This window comes from Corapipo altera, unplaced genomic scaffold (genome assembly GCF_003945725.1).
Source record: "Corapipo altera isolate COAL_440 unplaced genomic scaffold, ASM394572v1 44, whole genome shotgun sequence".
Taxonomy (NCBI): Eukaryota; Metazoa; Chordata; class Aves; order Passeriformes; family Pipridae; genus Corapipo; species Corapipo altera.
This window is the reverse complement of record NW_020884880.1, coordinates 4,489,784-4,511,826: the sequence shown is the minus strand read 5'-3', so window position 1 is coordinate 4,511,826 and position 22,043 is coordinate 4,489,784. Positions and strand designations below refer to the sequence as shown.

At 38.7% G+C, this 22,043-nt stretch overlaps 1 protein-coding gene across 1 annotated transcript in view; it reads left to right on the top strand.

Moving 5' to 3' along the window:
- Positions 1 to 3,255: 3,255 nt before the first annotated feature.
- Positions 3,256 to 22,043, top strand: part of ICA1 (islet cell autoantigen 1) — a 70,687-nt gene continuing 51,899 nt past the window's right edge. The window contains 7 exon segments of the mRNA XM_027639336.1: positions 3,256 to 3,433; positions 3,436 to 3,567; positions 12,864 to 12,910; positions 14,684 to 14,721; positions 17,862 to 18,033; positions 19,913 to 19,985; positions 21,687 to 21,810. Coding sequence (XP_027495137.1) covers positions 3,367 to 3,433; positions 3,436 to 3,567; positions 12,864 to 12,910; positions 14,684 to 14,721; positions 17,862 to 18,033; positions 19,913 to 19,985; positions 21,687 to 21,810 — 653 coding nt within the window. The 5' untranslated portion in view covers positions 3,256 to 3,366.

The following is a 22,043-nucleotide window of genomic DNA, read 5'->3' as shown; positions in this document are numbered from 1 at the left end:
CAATTTAAGTGACAAAGGGAGCAGATCCCATAGTATGCTATATAGCAATGTGGTACAGTAAACATGACTAGACTGTGAGTCTCACTGAGTCAACATGGGATTCCAATCTTTGTTTGTCCTTTTACAAATTAAATGCAGCTGGAGCAAAGTGTAACATAAGGCTCAGATGCAGAAAAGGCCTTAAAAGATGGGGGCTAAGACTAAACAGTAGCTCAGTCTCTCAAAAGCTCCAGGTTTGTGTGACTAGGGGCTTGGAAAGTCAGTTCTCTACCATAGAATGTGATGTTTCCAACCATGGTGTGGTTAATAGTTCCTCCACAGAGGGCTTACTTTATATTTACTTGAATCTGACAGCAATTTTAATTATGTCATCCAAAAAATCTCAGTTTGCAAGAGGATGTGGCATTCTACAGAACAGCAGAAATGGACTTGTTTAAGGTCAGGGAACCAACTGCTTAGTTAATTTAAGTAACTAGAGTACTTAGATGCCCAAATAGGGGAAAATGTTAGTAGCAGAATGTATGCAGCACCATGCTTTGGGGTGTTTCATGCATCCAGGCGGCTTTGCCAAAGAATTAAACTTGTGAAAAGTAATAAGTACACCTTATTTCATGTATCACTTGCAATAACTGCTTCAGTTACATTTCTATATTTCTGCTGACCTAAAAATATCTCCATGGGAGATAAGAGAGGTGCTAGAACAACCAGATGGCACTTGCTTATATTTATAACATTCAAGTCTGGTGATAAACTACATGAAACACGATAAAAGATTAAGATATGCCTGCACTACAGTGAGGAATAAAGGTTTAAAACTAATTGAGGTTATATAGTAAGCTCAGCTAATGGTTTGAGACATTAAGGTGGACAATGAAAAAAGTTGTCTGTAATTTGCAGGACGTTGGCCTCATGTAAACAAGAAATAAGCTAGTCTAAGTCCTGGGTTTAGGTATATTCACACATATACATGACTGTTGGCATAAAAATAGTTCCATGATTACAAAAGTACAGTGTTTTCCAGAGTTAAGGCTTATTCAGGAGTATTTGCCCTCCTACCTAACTTACCCTGGAGCAACTAAGAAAAATAATACTTTCAAATTTACCAAATAAAATCTCCCTTTTCATCTTGGTTCTGCTCCTGCAATGGCTAAAGTACTTCCTTCACATGCTATGAGATTTTCTTTTTTCACCTTCCTCTAGGAGATTTGCAATATAAATACCTTTAAAAGACACAATGAGTTCTTCAGGTTCACTTAGAAACAAAAAGCTAACACAACTCAGTGTCAGACACGGCTGGAGGGATCCCAGACCCTCACATACTGCAGAGATACCTTTTGTCACTTATTAGCACCACTTCCCTTTGAAGAGGTAAGAACTCCATGAATATTTTTTCTCTTAAAACCAGTAATACCTGGAATTTATTTGACTAGTGGGGTAGTATGTCTAATGTAAGTATTTACACCTGAGCCTGTTACTCTTTCACAGTCATGGGAACTCATGCCCAGAGTATGATTAATCTCATCAGAAACTAAAATAAATTAGATAAAACACACCCTAAAATACATCTTTCTCAATTTGCTCTAAAGAGAGCTCTAGGATACCAACATAGCTTAAGAGTGCCTACAGTGTAACATCTAAAGGTAAACAAGATATCTCACATCAGGTTTCCTGTATTCCAAGCATTCAGATACTGAACAGTATTTTACCTTTTTCTGCAAGACTGAGGACTTCATTAGGAGATTTTTCTCCCATGAAAATATTTGGTCACTGTTACTGTGCTTTACCACAAAGACTATCCTATTAGGATTTCTGCAATTCTGGAAAACAATCTTGTATTTCTTGCCATAAACCCATTCCAGTTTGTCAGCACACCATCTGCTCTACATACATCCCGCTCAGATATCACCTGCTGTAAGTGGTCGCACCAGTGTCAAATAGGGAAAGTAACCAATCTCCCAAATCATCCCTGAAATTCCTCAGGTTATACAGCTCTTAAGTAAATTATCCCTGTTGACTTCTTCAAAGTACAGGGAGCGCATGCTTAGCTACCTACTCATTAGTATCCCAAGTCTTTTTCAGAGCCACTGTCTCACAGCACAGTCCCTGTTGCTTTAAACATCTTGCATTTTGCTCTTAGGTGTGTGACTTACAGTGAAGTTGCTCAGCAGTGCCTCACAAAAACACCAAGACATTGACATGAGCACTTCAGACCTCTGTAAGGTTCAGCAAATGATGCCTCATTACTGACCTCATTTCTATTTTCCACAGTTTCCTCCTGTCCTCTCTTCTTCAAACCTTTCCTGGGGCCCTACCTACTTAAACTCACCTTCTCCATCCCCATGTTCACTCCCTGCGTTGTGCTTACACCCCGGCCCTCCTCACGTGACATACTAGTAAGTTAACACTGCCCTATTTAAGGGGGATCATTTTTCACCCTATCTTGCTGCTCCCCCGTTTCTCCTTTACTGCGTTTTCAAATGCCAGCTGTGAACTTTCCCCCTCATTTTAAGCTCTCAAATCAGCTTAAAATTCACCTCCTTTACTCGAACAGCTCTTACAACCCCCCAGTGACCCATTCCTGACGTGAGTTCAAACCCCACGCTCTCCTGACCCCCTCTGACACTGCCATCTGCCCGCTACGTCAAAGGGCCCTTTTCCTCCAAGTTTCCACCATCTCGACCACACAACTGTGGATTTACTACAGCCAAAACATTTTAATATTTCCTTGATGCTCCTCGCGGGGCACCTGCGGTCCCCAGCAGGCTGGGGCTGAGGGGGTTACCAGCGCCCAAGGAGGGCCCCAGTCTGCGGTGACTCTCCCGCCGCTCCCCTCCCAGCGCAGCCAGGAAAGCGGGAGGAAACGCGCCCTGGCAGTGACCGAGCCAAGGAAGCTGCCGGTCCGAGCTCCAGAGACCTGTCGGCCGCGCCCTCCCGCCTCGGGGGCCGGGCCGGGCCGGGCCGGGCGGCGGCTCCGCCCCGCTGCGGGGGCGCCCACGCCGGCACAGGCGGCTCCGCTCGCCGCGCTGACGCCAGCGGCGCTGGAACACCTGGAGGGGCGGCGGCGCCTGCGGCTCAGCACTTCCCTCCCCTCCGCAAGGTGAGTGCGGGAAGGGGGGTTCGCTGGGCTCCGTGCCGGGCCCGGGCGGGGAGCGCCGGTGCCGGGCAGCCCCGGATGGGCGCCGTTCCCCCCGCGGGAAGCCCGCTCGGGGCGAGGGGGGCGGCGCGGCCGCCGGGCCTGTGGCGCTGGTGCCCGAGATCGGGGTATCCGCGGCCGGACCTGTCCAGGGAGACATCTCTGAGGCACAAGATGGCATCTGCCCCTCCTTGTGCCTTGTGTTCCCCCTCCCGCCGTGCGGTCGTCTCTCCATGATTATTGCATTTATCCGTTTGTACCTCCCGTACATCCTCCCTGGCTCTGTGCCCGCGGGAAGCGGGAGGGAAACGGCCGGTTCTCCTCGGCGGTTTCCGGCTGGGCTGCCGGGCTGAGGCGCAGGTTGCCCAGCTGCCGTCCGTGCCGCTCTGGGGCCCGGCCGGGTCGAGAGGGGTGGCGGGGCATCCTCTGCTCAGGTAATGTCAGACATCGAACCGGCGCCGAGGCAGTGACAGCTGGGGAAATGGCGATTCAAGGAACCCAAATTTCTGAGTTAAAGCTTATAATTTGTGAAAGGTTGATCTTTATAATCAGATTCGTTCTATATCCCTCCACCTGATCCGTGTAGGCTGCTCAAGTAATTTAAAAGAAAACGGAAAACATCGGGTCGGTTCTTAGTAGGAGAAAAGGGTGAAGGGCACTGTGCTCTTTTTATTTGTTGGTATCATTATGGATATATTCAGTGCCAAATGTAAATAAGTCTCCTGTTCCACACTGTTTTGCATAATGCTGATAGCCTCAAGGATCTGCATGGCCTCTTAAAAGAGTAACTCGGGTTTGTCTTAGTTCAAATGTATAAATGTGAAATTGAATCTAGAAATCTCAGGGGTACATTCTTTAACCCCTTACCTCCAAGTTGCATTGTGGTAGTATTTTGGAAGCTTGGCATTGGAGTTGTTCTTCTGTTTGGTTGGTTGTAATATTTTCCCCCTGCCTACAAGCCTTGCTTTAAACCAAGGTGACCTTTTATTTCCATGAAACACCTGTTTGTTGGTTTTGATGCCCCCTCCCATGTTTAATTGTGTTATCCTCTTTCTTTCAGTTTCTGGATAGATTTTATTTAATTTGGGTCTCAGAAAGCAGCTGTGACTCTTGTTTCAGAGCAGACTTCTTGGAAAAAACCTGTTCTTGTGTTTTCCTCTGGCAAGACTGTTTAAGGACAAAATGTGTTTGATCACTTCTGCAAAGTGTTCGGCAGAGGAAATGGTGGGCTGGATTTTGGAGTCTGCAGTGCAGACTGCATTTGGTTATGATCTTTGATCTTTCATCTGATTTTTCCAGTAATCCACTCTTTTTCTACTTGATCTGTCCAGGGTTCTCAAGGAGAGAGTGGACAAACCCCTTGACAGTGCTATGTGTCTGACAGATCTAGAAGTTGCAGTTTCTAGTGATACTTAGCGTGAAGTTCAGCAGCATCTCATTTAGACTTTAGCAATTTTTTTAACTGCTGTTTGAACAGGAGTAGCTTATTGGTGTAAACTGAGTAACGTAATGGTTTAAGGTTTATGTCAATACCACTGAAGGAGGAATTTAGCATAGAGCCACACAGATCTTTTGAGTCGTGAACTGCCATAACTGGTATAACTAGTCACGTTTTACACATGACAGACTCTACTGGAAGGTGATGTGGCAGTTAAATGCTGCCAAACCTTGGTCTAAATGAGTTTCTAAAGTTTCTCTACTGTCAGAACTTCATGGATGAAACATCATTATGTCCAGAAAGGTTCAAGCACTTTACTGAAAAGTTTAGATGCTGGTCATTGGAATTTGCTTCCTTCTTAGTTGAGAAAAAATTAAGTGCTTTTTAGATAATGGTGATTTCTTCCACTGTGCATGCTGGAGTTGAAATTCAAATATGAATGTTATTGAAGATTTGCAGGTTCAAGAAGACCAGTTATGACTGTAGGGAAAGGTTTCTTTAACATTTTTCTTTCACAAGTTTATATTATTGGGGTGTGGAGGGAATCAGTGCAAAGTAAAATTCCTTTTGAAGCCTACTGCAGGGTTAGGTGTTTTTTTTTTTCCCCTTAGTAGAGTTTCAGGCCCACCCATCTTTCCATTTCTTCTCTCTTGTCCATACTTTACACAGCTGCTAAATTGTTCTGATGATTTCCCAAGTAATCTTTTCTGGAAGAAATGAATAATAACATCTCTTTTGAGTCTTCAACTAGTGTTGAAAGCTGTCGGTACAAGTTGGCAGAAAAAAAATGTGCCAATGTCTCATCTAAACTAGAAGACAAAAAATGTTCTCAAAGTCTCTTTTTAATACTTTTTGCAAAATCTCCTCCAAGAGTATTGCTCTGTAATTGATTCTTCAAGATGTTTTTGCCACTTATCAACCATAAAATCATTCTAAAGACAAAATTATGCCACGTGATGCAGAAGCATTAAAAATACAAAAGCCCGGAAGGCGAAGTTTGTTAAACAAAGAACCAAGCAGTGAAGAACAGCAGAAACATTTGACCTTTTAAGCGTTGCAGTAATAACAGTCTCACAGTAGTTTTTCCTGTGGCTATTGTTAGCCATGGCAAACTGAGGGGCATTTTGACCAGTTACACAATTGTTTACATCAACCTTGGGAACCACCTGTACTGAGTCACAGAAACAGTACTCGTGCATCTTGCAAGTAACTTCGTAGGGATCACTGCTGCTGGAACAGTTGGCTGGTGTGCCAGGATCTGAGAACAGTAATATAAAAGTTGAATGGACTATGTGTCTGGAGAATATACAGCCTGTACTGATGGTGTTTACTCAAAGGGTGGTGAAAGGAGGTCACCCTGTATTGTTGTTGCTGTGCATGCTAAGACTATTTTGTTAATCAAATTTCTTGTCCATGTATGTGAAAGGGAATCTAGAGAAATTTATCTTCTCCTGTTCCCTCGTCCAGCATTGTTTCCCCTTAGGTATAAATTGCTTTCTGTCTTCTGCATGGATGAAAAGGCAAGAGGGAGGCAGAAACCTGAGAGGGTTGACTGTGCCAGCAAATAGGGTATCTAATTAAGAGCCCTTAGTTTGAAGTTCTAAAACCATATGTGTTTATATGTAATATCCTATACATGCAAAAAGAGTTTTTTGGTGGTTTTGTTTGTTTGGAGGTTTTTTTGTCCGTTGCTTTTCCTATAGGTTCTACAAGGGAAAGTTTCCTAATATTAAGACTCTAGACTGATTACAGGTAGAATGTGTCACAAAAATAATCTTGTTGTCTCTTATAATCTATGCACACCGCGTGTTCCTCATGGCATTTTCTTTAATACTATTCAGCTACTAAGTTTACGAACACTGGTTTCTAAACTAAGAGAACAAATGTGTATTACAAAGCAATTTGATAATAATTTTTGAGAAATGAAGCAAGTCTGCATTTAGAATGAGGTTAAATACTGGATTGTATGTATCCCTGGTTTTGCTCATTAACAGTGAGGTAAGACCTGCCACTCAATGACTTATATTCAAAAATTCTTTCATAAAATGCACACAGTACTTATGATGCTTACCTGGTTCTTTCCTGAGGGCATTCACTCAGTGTTCTTCACAACTGTAAGTGGAATACTTTAATAGTCGAGTAAAAGATGTTACATGAGGGCAAATTGACACTATGTGCTGTCCCTACATTATTTAACAATAAGCAGATGAAAAATCAGTATAATCTGAAAAAGGAGTTTAAAATTAATTTTTTGTGTGATTAAATATCTCCGGTTTTGTGCTGGTGATTAAGTTCTGCTTGCACATGAACTTATCTAGAAAGTGCTAGTGTTTGCTCATCAGTCTTCCACCTGTGCATCTACCAGCATTTATTTGAAATATTTTTTCTGAGACTACATGTGCTGTGTCTTGACTGCATGTGCTGTTCTTATCGGTGCTTTTGAGGTAAACCACTGTTTTCAGGAATTTATCATTCAACTGCTTAAAAAAGCTGCAAAAAAACCAACCCAAAACACAAAAACAAACCCAACCCAGCTCCAAGTGTCATTCCAATACCTGTTATGCTCTGGAAAGGAAATCACTTATGCTGTAAGTTTGACTTGGTAGGTTTTGAAATAATATGATAGGTAGATAGTACTGAATAGCCACAAAATCACTTTTATAGAGGAATGCTAACAGTTGACTTGGTCCTTGCACTTCGTGGGAGCAAAAACAGGTTTTAAAACACATGCTGACATAGTGCCAAATTTCTACGTTTTTGTGTTGGCTAAAACTTGCCTCTAACCACTCCAGTACTGAAAACCAGTGCAGTTCAGATGGATTGAATACTCTTTAAGTTCTAGGTATAAGTGAGCAATAAGTTTTCAATGTGTAAATTTTCTCTCTTTATATGCCACTGTCTTCTGTTAACTTGTATGTATCATGGTTGGAAATAGAAAAATAAAGACTAAAGGACAGCATGAGAAACAGGGCCCTGGATATCATCCTTTGTTTATACTACCCCAGGAAATTAAGTAGAATAATTTCCTATGTTAATTCTGTATTCTGAAACATTAGAAGCATGACAATTGTTTCTTGGAAAAAATAATTCTTAGCAGTACTCTCTGCGGTAGCTATGGTTCATCTGCCCTGCATAGAGAGTATTAAAAGTCAGTGTAAATTTCAGTGAAAAACAGTTCACTATATATTTAATGCCAATAGTATTTTTTTGGATGTACTGTTTGCAGATGTCATTTGCTGCAAAATGACAGAAAGCAGATCTGAAATGTTCAGATTTCTTCAGAGCTTGTACATTGTTTGTAATGATACAAGTCCTTAATTGCAGTCAGTCATTTAAGATACCTGCTGGTATTACTGTGGTTTGTTCCCCACGCAGTTTACCAGCTTGAGAAAGAAGGGAGTGTTATTATCTCAAACTGATGCCTTGGAGAATGGGCTCCAGTTTCTTTGATATTTTGTTGCTGTGAGTACATGGTTGGGGTTTTTCTGCTTGTGAAATTTCAGGGGGCAGTGGGGGTGGATGAGGGGGTGGTTGGTGTGGTTTTTGGGTTTTGGTTTTGTTGTTTTCCTGTGGTTTTGCTTTGTTTTGGGGGTTTCTGTATAGTTTTTTTTGTTGTTGTTCTTTTTTGCTTATTTGTTTGTTTTAATTCTTTGAAGAATCAAGACGAATTAGTAAATAGAAAGAAATAACATTTTGCTGGGATGTCTCAAAAGCCTTGATAGAGAGGATAAGGAAATGGACAAAATTGTGTATAGAAGTGTTAGTCCCAGACGTGTTTGCAATGAAACTAAAAACTGGTTCCAGGAGGTTTATGGGATATGGCTGTGTCCCAATCACAGTGTTTTTCAGTATGCTGCTGACACTTTTTCCCCCTGGTAATTCAGCAGACCACCATGAAATCCTAGTTTTGAGAGAATTGGAACAGAAAAGCGCTCTCACAGCATAATTTAGCTGTGTAGTTCAGGTGCTTCTTGTGAAAAGTATCATTTATGTGTACACAGAACACAGTGGTGAGGCTCTCTTTCAGGTGCTCAGAGTTGCTCTTTGGAGGTTCTATTCACCATTTTTACAGGGACTTAATATTGAGAGGCTTATATGATAATTTAGGTACTGCAGTTAGATAATTGGGGTCAAACAGCATGATTTTTTCCCTCTCAGCACCTCCCAGGTGTATGAATATGAAAGGAGCTCTCTGTATAACAGATGCCATTTATCCTGTGCTTCTTTTAAGAATGTTTGAAACTTCTTTCTAGATGTCAGCTCCTGAAATAGCTTGAAAGAGTAATTCTGTTGATAATAAAATCTTACATTTCTTCTCCTGAGAAGTTGGGAGTAATCTCTAAGATATATGCTTCCCAGGATAAGTAACAAAGCTGTGGATCAGTCTGAAACAAAGGAATAGACAAAAAGTTGTAGTGGATGGAAGGAACTGCTAATGCAGCACTTAGCAATCTGCAAACTTTTTGAATTAATAAACAAGTGCATCAGTGTGTGGTCTAACAGAATGAAAAGACTCCTGGATTCAAAGCTAAGCATGGATGATTCTGCAGGATTAGAACATCAATGTTAAGAATTAAGAGCTTTAGAGGACAAAATAAATCTTGTAATTTTTCATAGATATTGCTTGAACTCTAGGTTAATTTTAGCTGAATTACAGTGGTAGCTATTCATGTAGTTAAGAGTAGGAATACTTCTAAGTCTGTGCATAATCTGGACATGAAATGCCTGTATAGACCCAGACAGTTTTTACTCTTCCTGCACTGGCAATATGGATAATAAAGATCTTCAGGCTATTAATATTGTCCTTTGTTTGGAAAAGGCAAAATGAAAAGTCACTTGAAGCTCCTCATCTCCGTGTTTGTAGATAGACTAGCAAAGATAAAACTGTGCCTAGTCTTCATCTTGCAGTGAGACTGCTTCTTGCTTTGCAGGCCCATTCACCTGATTCAGTTTGATCACAGCTTCCAGGGAGCAGAGTGGGGGAGATATGTTGCCAAGAGCTGTTGGAGACACAAATGGCATTGATTCCCCCACTTAAGCACATTTTCTTGCCTTCAGAGTATTTTACATAAATGAAACTATCACTCAACTTTTACATACAGAACTGCTTAAAATTATTTTTTTTAATTGGTTGTTGTTGCTTAGTACCACTCTACTATTACTGTATGAAAAGTTTCTTGGAAGATTATTCATTTTAATAAAAGTGTTGCAATAAGTAAATCAACTGCAATGCATGATTCTGCTATATTTGAAGGTATAAGTTGCAAGGCTTTTAGGATACATAGAGTCTGTGGGGATTTGAAGAGCCACAGAACTTATTAGCTGCTTTGAAAGAACAATAAAATAAGAGGACAGTGCAATCAGTGAAAGTGCAGACTCTTCTATGTCTCTCCTGATGAACACATTGCTTGCATGTGAGGGTTGATGAATTCTGCTATGCAGCTGTATCACTCCTGAAGTCAAACTGAGTCTAGAAACAGTTTGGATGTGTTTTACAGTGTCTAGGCTGAGAGGCTGTGCCAGTCTTCTCTGGCATCAGCCTGCAAATATGATGATTTCTGGAACACAATCCTGAGGCTTCTTGGTGGCTCCTCAAAGAGCCCCTTAGGGATTTCCAAGGTTTCAGCAGGATTTATGAACCCAGCTGGATCTATATGGGAATGGATGTTTCAGCACTGTGGTCCCTTGTTTTCTGAGCAGACTTGTTATGAATAGGGCCAGCTCAGGTTTATTGTTAAAACTAAAGTACCATCAGTCTCTCTCAAAACGCTGGGGAAAGTACTTGCAAAATTACTGCACTGCAGCATTAAATGTGGGTTTGTGCACAGTAATCTGTAGTGTTCCACTGCTTTCCCCAGCACGATAAAAAACACCTGTGCTTGCTTCTGATAGCCCTTCCCCGATCTACAGTATCCCTACCTTTTGTTTGTCAAGATAGAGACTGTCATGGAGATCACTAGTGTTGTGTAACTCTTTATTGTCAAAGATAATGGAAACTTTCCGATACAAATGCTTTCCTATAGGGTGATAAATGATTTTTTCAGTTTGTTTTTTTTTTTTTTTGTTAATCACTGTCAGTATAATATTATTTATTGAAACATCTTTTTTTTTTTAGTCTTAATACACTGGGAAGAAAAACAAAAAAAATTCCTTACATCAACTCCTTGTGGCAAATTAAGCTCGTTTTTATATCTAAAACTATATGATAAAAGGTTAATTTTAAATTTGACTACAGTTTCGGGGGAAAGTATTGGTGGATTCAAGTTAGTGTCATGTGCTTTCATTGTAGTCAGCTTTGCCAAAGAGCAACTACCTTATTGCTTCTGTTCAGGACATTTATGTCTTGTTCTTCGAAAGCATAACAGAGTTCAAAGCCTAAAGCGGTCAGAAGTTATGTGCTCATTCCTTGGTTTCTTCCTGAAGCCTCAGAAACAGCATTTTGTGACTGTAGGGATTCTTTGTTACATGATTATGAAATGTTCCTTTTGATTCTTGGATACTTTCCTGGGCTGTTTCCAGTCCTCTTTGATTAGTATCTCTCACTTTTTGAGGCTAGACTTAGGTCTTGGGATTTCTTCAAAAAAAATCTCACTGCTTTCAGCTAACCCAGATGCTCTTAATAGTGTCCTTTGTTACAGCTGTACCAATACCTTAACCCTCTTTTGTTCCTGGACTTGGAATAGACAGTAACAACACATGAAGTTAGAGATTATAAAAATTATTAAGTTACTGCAGAGACAATTTACATTGCACATATAGCAATAATGGAAGAATGAATGTTAATGTTTAAAGTTTTGGCTACGAATGAAAATATATTACTAAAAGGTGAAAATATCGTAGGTAACTTTGAAAACATACTATATCTTTTCGTTTGTGTTTAGGCACGGTGGTCATGGGGCAGTGTTATTCTGCTGTCCATTTACACCGTCCTTGTGGAAAGTCTTTCGTATTAAGCCAATGGTAGCAGCAAGCTTGCTGCTCTCCCTTCTGATCTTCTTCTACATTGTACAAATTTTTCACAGAATCACATAGGTTGGCAGGGAGCACTAGAAATTGCACAGCCCAGCCTCCTGTTCAACCGAGCCCAGTAAGCCATGTCTATCCCTTGCCTCAGTGGGCAGCTTGTTCCAGTGCTTGACCACCCAGATATAAACATGAGAATTTCTGTAATAGCATCTCAACTACATCTGGCCCAATTAAATATTCCTATACTATGTTCCTCTACCTTTGTTTCAGTTTTTGATATCTGTGTAATATATACTGTTCCCTTTTCAGTAGAGCTTAACTGCGATGCTGAAACATGAAATATGAATTAATTTACACAAGTGTATCTAACTTGCAACAAGGTCTGTATAAATGGAAAATTTTTAGGGTACATTCAGACTGGCAGAACCCAAAGCAAACGCACATTTGTGGTCTAAATTAACAGCTAAAAAAATGGCATAATAGTAGTGGGCATCCAGGTTTTTCAGTGTTCTTGGTTATTGAGAAAGGTGAAACTCAGATGGGTTTTCTGAGGCATGACTGGTTTCTTTATGAAGATTTCTTGGACAGCATCTGGAATGAATGGGATCCAGGAACATTCTTGATAGAAATTATAGATGAAATACTGCAAGCCTTATAAAAAGTAATCTGATTATTTCTTAGCAGCCACAGTTCTGTTTTCTCAATGCTAGCGCTTACCAAACTGTCTTTGCAAATTGAATTCTTATTTAGAACCAAAAGGTGGCTCCATACTGGAAATAAAACGGGCCCAGGGATTGAGCTTGAGCATTGGGCCACTGCTTGTTCCCGCTGTTTAATTACTGCAATCTCCCTGGCGTGGTTTTTATCTATACTACCTGGAACTCTCTGGGACCTTTCTCTTTCCTGGCATGTTTTGGGTGATATCACATGCCAAGAGCCATTTCCAGCAGGCAGTGTGGGTAAGACTCCACTTCTGTTTCCTTCCACCCCGATCGGCCACATGACACCATCCCATCAGGCCTTGTAGCCTCGAACACCTCAAGTGCCATCATGTCACACAGCGGGACAGGGAATAGACACCCTCATTTTCATAGCATGTGAATACTGTCCTAATAGCTGTGATATAATCCTCTCTTTGAACTAAAAAATTCCCACAACTAATATCTTAAGGGCATAGGGGTGCTATGTAGGACCTGGACGAGTATAACTAAGATGATCTCAGAGGCAAAATATAAGGTCATGTTTACGAAGAAAAAGCATGAGCTGTGCTTGCAAATGAGAACTGTTTTACTATGACCTTGATAGATACATTTCTTTTTGTTTTAGGGGCATTGGTTTCCAAGAGGAGCAGGTGGACGTGTACAGTGAGTAAGGTCAGTGCCTTAGACCTTTTTCCCATATTGATTGTTTTCACTTTGTTCTAAGTAATATACGTGTTATTTCATCTAGATAGGCTGTTCTTTGCATCCTGTCAAACCAAGTGTGCAGCTGAATAACTGAGTCATGGATGTGTATACAAGGTAAATCCTGTGGTCTTATCTCACACAAACACACCTATAGTTGACTTAAGGAGGACTAGTGTGAAAACAGTGAAATAAAGCATAAAGGTATTAGAAAACTGGAGTTAATGTTGCCTGTGACTGTGGCTTTAGAAAGTACAGCAAAGCCATGACCTGTGCTGTCTATTCAGTACCTTGTCTGACTCAGTGGTTCTGTAACACAAATGACAATCTGAAATGATTCTTTCTTCGTCTTTGTTTAGCTCTTGGCCTTTTTATTTAAACTCTACTCTGAAGATAGAGTTATGAATGTTCTCGTGGTCTCTCCTGCAGTGCTTAAGAGCATGTCACAAAAATTCCAGTTCAGGAAAATTTCGTGCTCTGATATAATCTTGCTGCATCTCATGGAATTTTGCCATGAAGTTTCACAGGTACTGACAGCAGAGAGGTTAGACTCAGAAATCTGGGGTTTGGCTCCATTCAGCTCCAAATGGAAGTGCATGTGCTTCACACTTGCAGGAAGCACTCAGGTTGTTTGCATTCCCTTGTTTGGGTTCCTGCAATCTGTTCCAGTCCCTTTGCCACTCCAGTGCTAACCACACTGTCTGTAAGCAGCACTCTGCTAGATATGTTTCCAGCATCACATCTCCCCTTTCTAGCCCCTTTCTTGCTTGCCTAAGTTCAGTTTCAGCACCATTACCTTCCTAGCTGCTTTTCCCATTACTGTTGTCTTAGTCAGTCAGCTTCATATCTTAGTGTAGCCTGTTGGTGTGTTCATTCTGTGCCTCTTCTGATCAAAGGCCATTCCCCAGCAGCACCATCTCAGCAGCTCCATTTTGGTCTCATCCACGACCATGGTGCAGTGCCTCCATTTGCACGTTAACTGTGTGCTGAAGAACAGTCCTCTCTGAAAGCATCAGAGAAGAAACCAGGTGCTTGTTGTTTATAAGGACTGTCAGGCTTGGCTGGTAAATTTGGCCTGGAAAGAGTGTGCTCAGGTACCAGTGGGAAGTGATGTGCATGCCATCTGGTCAACTCAAAGTATAGTGGGAGACCTGAGTATCCAAGCTGGAGATAGTAATTTATAAAATCTAAAGCCCTAATGCACATATATCGTATTCTATCCTAAGGAACTGTGGTGTCCCTCATAGAAAAATCACCTGGTCATTAAATTTCACATCTAAAGTTCAAGACATGATGTAACTAGTGTTTTAAAAAAATAGATCAGTGGGGTATAGGCAAAAAAAAAAAAAAGATAGAAAGTAATTGAAATTTGTTGTGACTAAAACTTGGAGGAAAAAACTTGGCTGAGGATGATGCCTAGCATGGACAATTTTGGCATGCCTTGTCAAAAGTCACGGAATTTATGCCAGGTAAATTTGCTTTTGCCTGGAAAACTTGCTAACATATAAGTATTGGCATCATGGATGGCACCACTTGAATCCATTTGTCATGGATTTATGTGAAAACTGTGTGTTACCTGAGGAAAGTCTATGGTCCAAGATTGAAAAATTTACTTTTGTAACATGGTAAAGAAGATGCTGCGACATAATTATTTTATGTGTGAAAAGGTAGCAGATTTCTAGTGTTTAACTTAGAAATTATGTTTTAATGGTGTTTGTATTAACTGATAATTTCTTATTTAAGTGTCTGAAGAAAACAAGAATTATGGAAGGTCATAAGTAGTAAGTATCTCAATTATTTTTTCTTATTCTAAAGAGCTAATAGCATTTGGTATGTTGAATTGTCACAGCCTATCACACATTATGTTCTGGCATCTATTATTTATATGAAGTCCTTAATGTCAGTAGAAATGCTGTTTAAAAAGAATAAAAATAAAAACTGAAAAACTGCCAAAGACTAGAAAAACAAATTAATTGACTAGATGGAAAAATAGGATACCAGTTTCCTGTGTAATGGAAATAAGTATGAACTGTCATATTTCAAGAGGTTTTCTGTGATCATCAACTTCACAATAAAGTTCATCCTTCTTTCAGTTATATTTTCTGATTGCATAACAAAACCTAAGTATGTGCATGGTTGCTTGACACAAAATCCGTCTTAAAAGGTATGGACAGGTTTCTACTAATTGTCCACCAAATATTTCAGTAATGTGATTATGAGTCTTTCATTATCTTAACCAGAAGTAATTAAATGAAATTAGAAGCTGAATTTGTGTGTAGTAGTAAAAAATTATATTCCTCTTATTCCTTCAGTTGGTTTATCAGTCTTGTAATTCAGGAATCTGTACTAATCCCAGCATTTTTTCTTAATCTTTTTGTGCCCCTAGAAGGCTAGTTAACATCAGATGAATTATGGTGTTTTCTTGACTAGACCACTGAAATGAGATATCAGTTGTTTGCACAGCTGCAGCAGAAGTTAAAGCACCCAAACAGAACAGCTAGGACCTTTATAATACCCTGTGAGCGGTTTGACGGGATTTTTTAATTAATATTTTAAAAATAATGCTACTTTAAAACTTTCATATTCTGTTTTCTCATAATGCAGGGGTATTTGTTAGAGGTTGTAGATTTTGTATTTTAAAGGTGTAGCATTTATCAAGTCAATATAGTCTTCACCAAAGTTGATAGGCTGTCTGTTGTCCATGTGTGTAATGGTTTGTTTTTACAGAATTCCGAATGAAATGTGGTATGTTTTGCATGTGTTGTTTATTTTCTGCTGCATCACCAAAAGACCTTTATTTTAATTTTAATTAAATACATAAATTATATTCTTGGAACTAATGTTTGTGTAGAATTAAGTGGGTAAATATCTTCACTTTTCAAGTTTGGAGAAGAAACCAAGAAGTTCTGTATATAAGTGCTTTTTAAAATTTAGTCCCTGCTCACTTCCAGTTTAATTTCTTACCCTCTCTTTGGTGATTAGGGCACTATTGCCTAACTGACTGATTAAAAGTAACAAAGCAAGTAACATACCCCTGTGAAACCACCCTTTGGGGAAGTGTACCAGTGGCTGGGTTTTTTTCAGAATGGCTGCATTATTTCACAGTAAATGTATATATATGTGTGTGTGTGTGTATGTGTGTGTATATGTACATGTACATATGTATGTGTGTGTATATGTACATGTACATATATGTGTGTATATGTACATGTACATATATATGTGTGTGTATATGTACATGTACATATATATGTGTGTGTATATGTACATGTACATATATATGTGTGTGTGTGTGTGTGTGTGTAGATATATATATATTAATAAGAGGATCATAGAATGGTTTGGCTGGAAGAGACCTTAAAGATCATCTAGCTGTAACCCCCCTGCCATGGGCAAGGACATGTCTCTCAGTACATGACTTGATGTGTGTGTTGGGTCTGAAGACCTCTTGGAGCATCTCTGAGCTGTCTGTGTGTTGTGGTCAGTATCTCACTAAAGAGCCATAGTTCATCACTCCACAGGTAGAAGGTATTGTTTTTCAAGATAAACTCAACCTCTTTAAGTTTCCTAGAATATTTGATATAGCAATTTTTGGCAACTATTTACTTCTAAAGAGCTGCAAAGTTACTGCAGCTTTTTATGCATGAATATAGGGGAAAATCTATGTACTTTTGCAGAAATGAACAATCATAGAACCATAGAATCAGCTGGGTTGGAAGGGACCTCCGAGATCATCAAGTCCAACCCTTGATCCACTACCTCTGTGGTTACTAGGCCATGGCACTAAGTGCCACATCCAGTCTCATCTTAAAAACCTCCAGGGACGGAGAATCCACTACTTCCTGGGCAGCCCATTCCAATGTCTGATTACCCTCTCTGTAAAGAAATTCTTTCTAATATCCAACCTAAACCTCCCCTGGCACAGCTTGAGACCGTGCCCTCTTGTCTTGTTGATAGTTGCCTGGGAAAAGAGACCAACCCCCTCCAACTCCTTTCAGGTAGTTGTAGAGAGCGATGAGGTCTCCCCTGAGCCTCCTCTTCTCCAGGCTGAACAGCCCCAGCTCCCTCAGCCTCTCCTCATAGGACTTGTGCTTGAGTCTCTTCACCAGCCTAGTTGCTCTCCTCTGGACCTGCTCCAGGACCTCAATATCCTTCCTGAACAATGGAATAACACCTCCTAAAAGAGGTCAAGATTTCATTGTAAGGCTGTATTTTCTAATAAACTATCTTGGTATAGTTTGACTATTGTGGAATATGTAGTTTGTCTGTAGATTACTTTTTATTAGATCTGCTACAGGAATGCAGAATCATCTGTCAATAAAAAAATAATCCTTGAAAAAAAGGTTACCTGTTACACAGCCACAGTTGTCATGTAGTCATTGTATAAAGAAAGATATGAGATATCAGTCTTTCATGTAGCATACTCAAAAGAGATGAGGGTTCTTCTATTCCTTTTTTTATTCAATTACAAAAAAAAGGAGAACAAGAAGTGGTCTAATCCCATTAATAAAATGAACTGTGTGAAGTCCTGACAGTGCTGAAATGCCATGAAAATTGCTACCTGCTTAAGCAACTCTGCTAGTTCACTTGAAACTCCCCTATTAATTATATAAAATAAAAAGTTAATTCCATGGGCTGTAAATCAATCTATAATGCATTCAGAAGAATTCTTTGCAGCTGATTATTTGGCAGTACTGCATGCTTAAGACATTTGAATTGAAAGCAGTGCATTACTTTCCAGAGTAGGATTGGAAGTATAGTACTGATGTATTTGCTTTGTTATTAATGCATAATGAGGAAATGCATGTTGTAATATATGTCTGTATGCAAATGCAATATTCTTAATACAAAGGTATTAATTAAACACGTTAGATTTAATTTTAAAGCATCCAATTGAAGTTTTCAATTTTATTTCTTCTAGCAATTATCCAAGAGAATTTTATGATCAATATGCTCAAAGCCAAGAAAAATCCGTGGTCAATAAAATGCAGCAGAAATACTGGAAAACAAAACAAACCCTTATTAAAGTTACAGGAAAAAAGGAAGATGAGCATGTTGTAGCTTCAGATGCAGATCTGGATGCAAAACTAGAGGTTTGTAATGTTGACATAATGTGTGTTCACTGTTTGTTAATGTTTAAAGTGTTTTTATTTTCACCAAGCCTCTAATGTGTACACATAGTATATAATAATGTATATTTTTTTTACCATCATTTTCATGTAATATCTTTTCCAAATTTTGGCAAAAGTACATATGTAAATTCAGTGAATATAGTGCCATTTTGTAATACAAAACCCCATGTCCTTCAAATTATATTTGGAACCTAACATCATCTGGATTTACTTTCATGTGTTGGGGACAGATCTTTTCCTTTTGTTAGCAGAGGGGAGCAAGAGATCATCCTTATCCTTTGTCTATGTCAGTTTAAGGTAGTTTATTTTTTTTAATACTATTCTATAGTGTATACAAATGACAATCTCTATACAGATACAAAATACCACATATATCACAAAAACGTGCAGTATACCAAGAAGGAGCAAGGTGAATAGTGTGCTCTGCACTCTGGAGTTTTTGAGCATATTAGTGGGTTCTGACATGACCAAAGAACCTTCTGAAAGTCTGTAAGATATAAATAAGGAAAAAAATCCTGCTGTGTGACAAATACAGTCCTGCTGTCAGTATCTTCAACCCCACTGAGAAAAAAAAATAGCTTAAGGTTCTACAAATTAAAGAGCTCAAATGAATTTGAGACAAAGTAAAAAATAGAGGATGGACTACAGAAATGTAGCAATCCAGTTTGTGTCCATGTAAGTTTTGCTGGTATTGTTCTGTTAGGTAAGGATAAATGTTTTGCCTTACTGGTTTTCTTGCAGTTTCTTAAAAAAAAAAAATTGACTTCACAGTTTATTCAGGTTTTAGCTGAAATACAAGAGGCTGTTTTACAACAAACACTAGTGGGAACTTATAACATGGTGATTCTAGCTATGGGGTCTTCATGATGGATTATAAATCAATAGTACTGATGCAAAACAAGCTGGAAGGATAGAACAGAATTTTTTAAATACATACCTGAGTTTCTACCATGTCTACTGTATTGCGGATTCATTAAAAAGGATGCTGTGTTAGCTCAGGTGGGATTGGAAATAGGAAAACTTGTGTTTCAAAAAGCTATAAGCATGTTTTCACTTGGACACTTTCTCACCTACAAGTCACACTCCCAGTTTAAAAGACAAGACCTGTGTAAATATATAGGAAGTCAAGCAGCTGTGAAGGAAGGCAGCTACTGTGCTAGTAATCCATTTTACTTAGTTGTGTAATGCTTGATATGGTGGAGTTTAGGTATAAATTGCAGGCTGGAGGTTTTAGATGGAGAGATAGAAAGAGTAGTAATTCTTCTGTTTGCTAGGAACAATCTCCAAATTTAGTCAAGACTGACATTTTTTACCTCTACTTCCTTTGGAAACTACTGCTTTATAAATTTGGTTATACCAATAAAACATTCAGTTTAAATCAACAGCTTTCTATGTTGAGGGTACCTATGCAAGTTGATTCCACTAGACTTGACAGTATGAAAACTTCAGTATGCATATTGCCACCTGTGATAAACATGATAGACATTTTGATAACTCTTTACTCTACTAGGAGTTTTTTAGAAATAGATTTGTATATCTCTATATATATCCAAAGATATCACCTAAAAAAAAAGAAGCCCAACACAAGTAGTTTGGTTAACTACCAGCTGTTCTTTTGTAAGTTATGATTGGTCTGTAGTTTCAGTGGATAACTTAATTGAAAGAAAAGCACAACTGGTAAAGAAAATACTTTCAGGCTGGAAAGATTTCTCATTGTTCAAGAAGGAAATAATGATCCCTAATAATTTCTACAAAAAATTAAGTTCTTCCGTGTATTTTATTCATCAGTATTTCTTGCATGCACTTAACAAATTTTTTGTGTATTTTCTTTCAATATCAGCTGTTCCATTCCATTCAGAGAACATGTATGGAGTTGCTGAAAGCAATTGAACTGTATCAAAAAAGGATTTGTTGTAAGTATAATCAAACACAGTAATTAAAATGGTAAGAAGGTCTGCATTATGGAACCATTAAACAAGTGAAAAAGGGAAAATTAAAATGGGGAACTACTAGTTTCATCGTATTTTAAAGTAAAAATAACGTTCCTTGCAAACAGCTGAAAGTAAATTTTCTTATTTGCTTGAAGATTTCCTAGATCTTAAGTTTTATATATTGATATAATGCAGTGATAGGTAGCAATAATTATTGGAGAAAGCTTCCTTGAATTTCTTTTTCCCACTGCTTGCTTGGCTTGTTTACATTCAGAAGTCTCTTGTCTAGAAATCCTAACTCCTTTCTAAACTGTTTTAGTTTTTCTTTCTATCAGGATTGATGACGAAGAATATTTGGTTTATTACTGGTTTTATAATTAAGTAATCCATGCTATTACGATGAATTTGATAATGCTGACTTGGCTGTAACAAGTGTACACCAATTAGTGACTGTCATTAGTAAGAGACAGGGACCTAATCTGGGAAGTTTCAAACAGCAAGTTGTATTAAATGTCTGCTAAAGGTTCTCTGCAGTCACAATTGTTTGATTTTCTGCAGCTGTGATTTTTGGCCTGGAGAAGAGAATCCAGCTTTGGAGTCATCTTTCAATTTACCTTCTTTTCTTGAATGTTATCCATATTTTCTTGAGCCTTTCATTTTTCTTTTGCCTATCCAACGGGAGTCAGGGATAATGTTTCAGAATCTGGAGGTAAAATTGAAATAGAGATTAGTAGGGTATTGAGTTCAAGAAGTGTTCCATAGGAGCAGGTGAAATTTCTGATGCAGAGATGTGCATGCAGAATGTTCTACTAGGGTTCTACCATAGTCTGCATTAGAGTTGACTGTCGTTTTGGTAAAAATGACAGGAGGACTTAAAGAGATCTTCTTTTATTGTATTAGACCACTCTCCATCTTGATAGTGGGAAGAAATTGGTACTCTAGGAGACAGCCACTTTAGAAGACAGACGAGGCCATCATTAAATGTTTTTGTAAGGATCTTTGGAAGTAGTCAACAATTCAGTGTAAAAACACTTTTCTTCCTCTTCTTGTTTAAAAACCAATCAGTTACTTTGAGGTAGACATATTTCAGGTGGTTGAAATGTAGTGTTTGAATTGTGTAGAATGCTAAAATTGTCAAGTAATCTTGCAAAGTATTTTGAAAATAAGTGTTCTTTAAAGTAAAGTGCTAGATTTTTCATATGAAAACTTTTTATGTAATCAGGCATGAAAACTGGTGAGCAAGAGAAAAGCAGGCGAATTAGCTTCTGTGAAAGTATGCTACCAAAGATCAGCTGAGGCAGTCCAAGTGGTGAAAGAGAATTTAAAAACCAACCAACCAAACCAGACAGAATCCCAAAAATCCAACACTAAAAGATACTACAATCAAGACTAGACCCTTTTTGTAATCTAACCAACCTACTTTTCTTTTTCCCAAGAAATAACACATTTCTCCCGTTGTCTTTTGGCATTGATGGAATTTTGTGACTCTTGTTAAGTATATCTGTAAATGTCTGAAGTAAATCAGATCTTATGTTTATGAAATGCAGGAATTCTGTGAAATTATTTACTTTTGCTTTGCTGGTTGGACTTAGACTGTCTTAAACTATTTGATGTTAAGGCAGTTTTAAAGCTGTTAGAAAACAATTAAATAACATATTTGACCACTCATTTATTTTTTGTTAGTTCTGTCTCAGGAAGAAAACGAATTGGGGAAATTTCTTCGGTCACAGGGTTCTCAGGATAAAACAAGAGCAGGAAAAATGATGCAAGCTACAGGAAAGGCCCTCTGCTTTTCTTCTCAGCAAAGGTATATGGGTTGACATTACTGTCTGATTTACAAAGTACATGTGATAATTGTAGTTGAGTCATTGTTGGCATAATTCATTTAGCCATTGGAAATGTGTGAGGAATCAATTGATAGGAAAGTTATTGACCAAACTTGCTGTAGTATTGTCAATATTACTGGCTTATTTTTCAAATTTTGCCTGATCCTGCTTTTTGTCTTATGGACCTGCTCTGTCTATATATCTAGTGCCTATT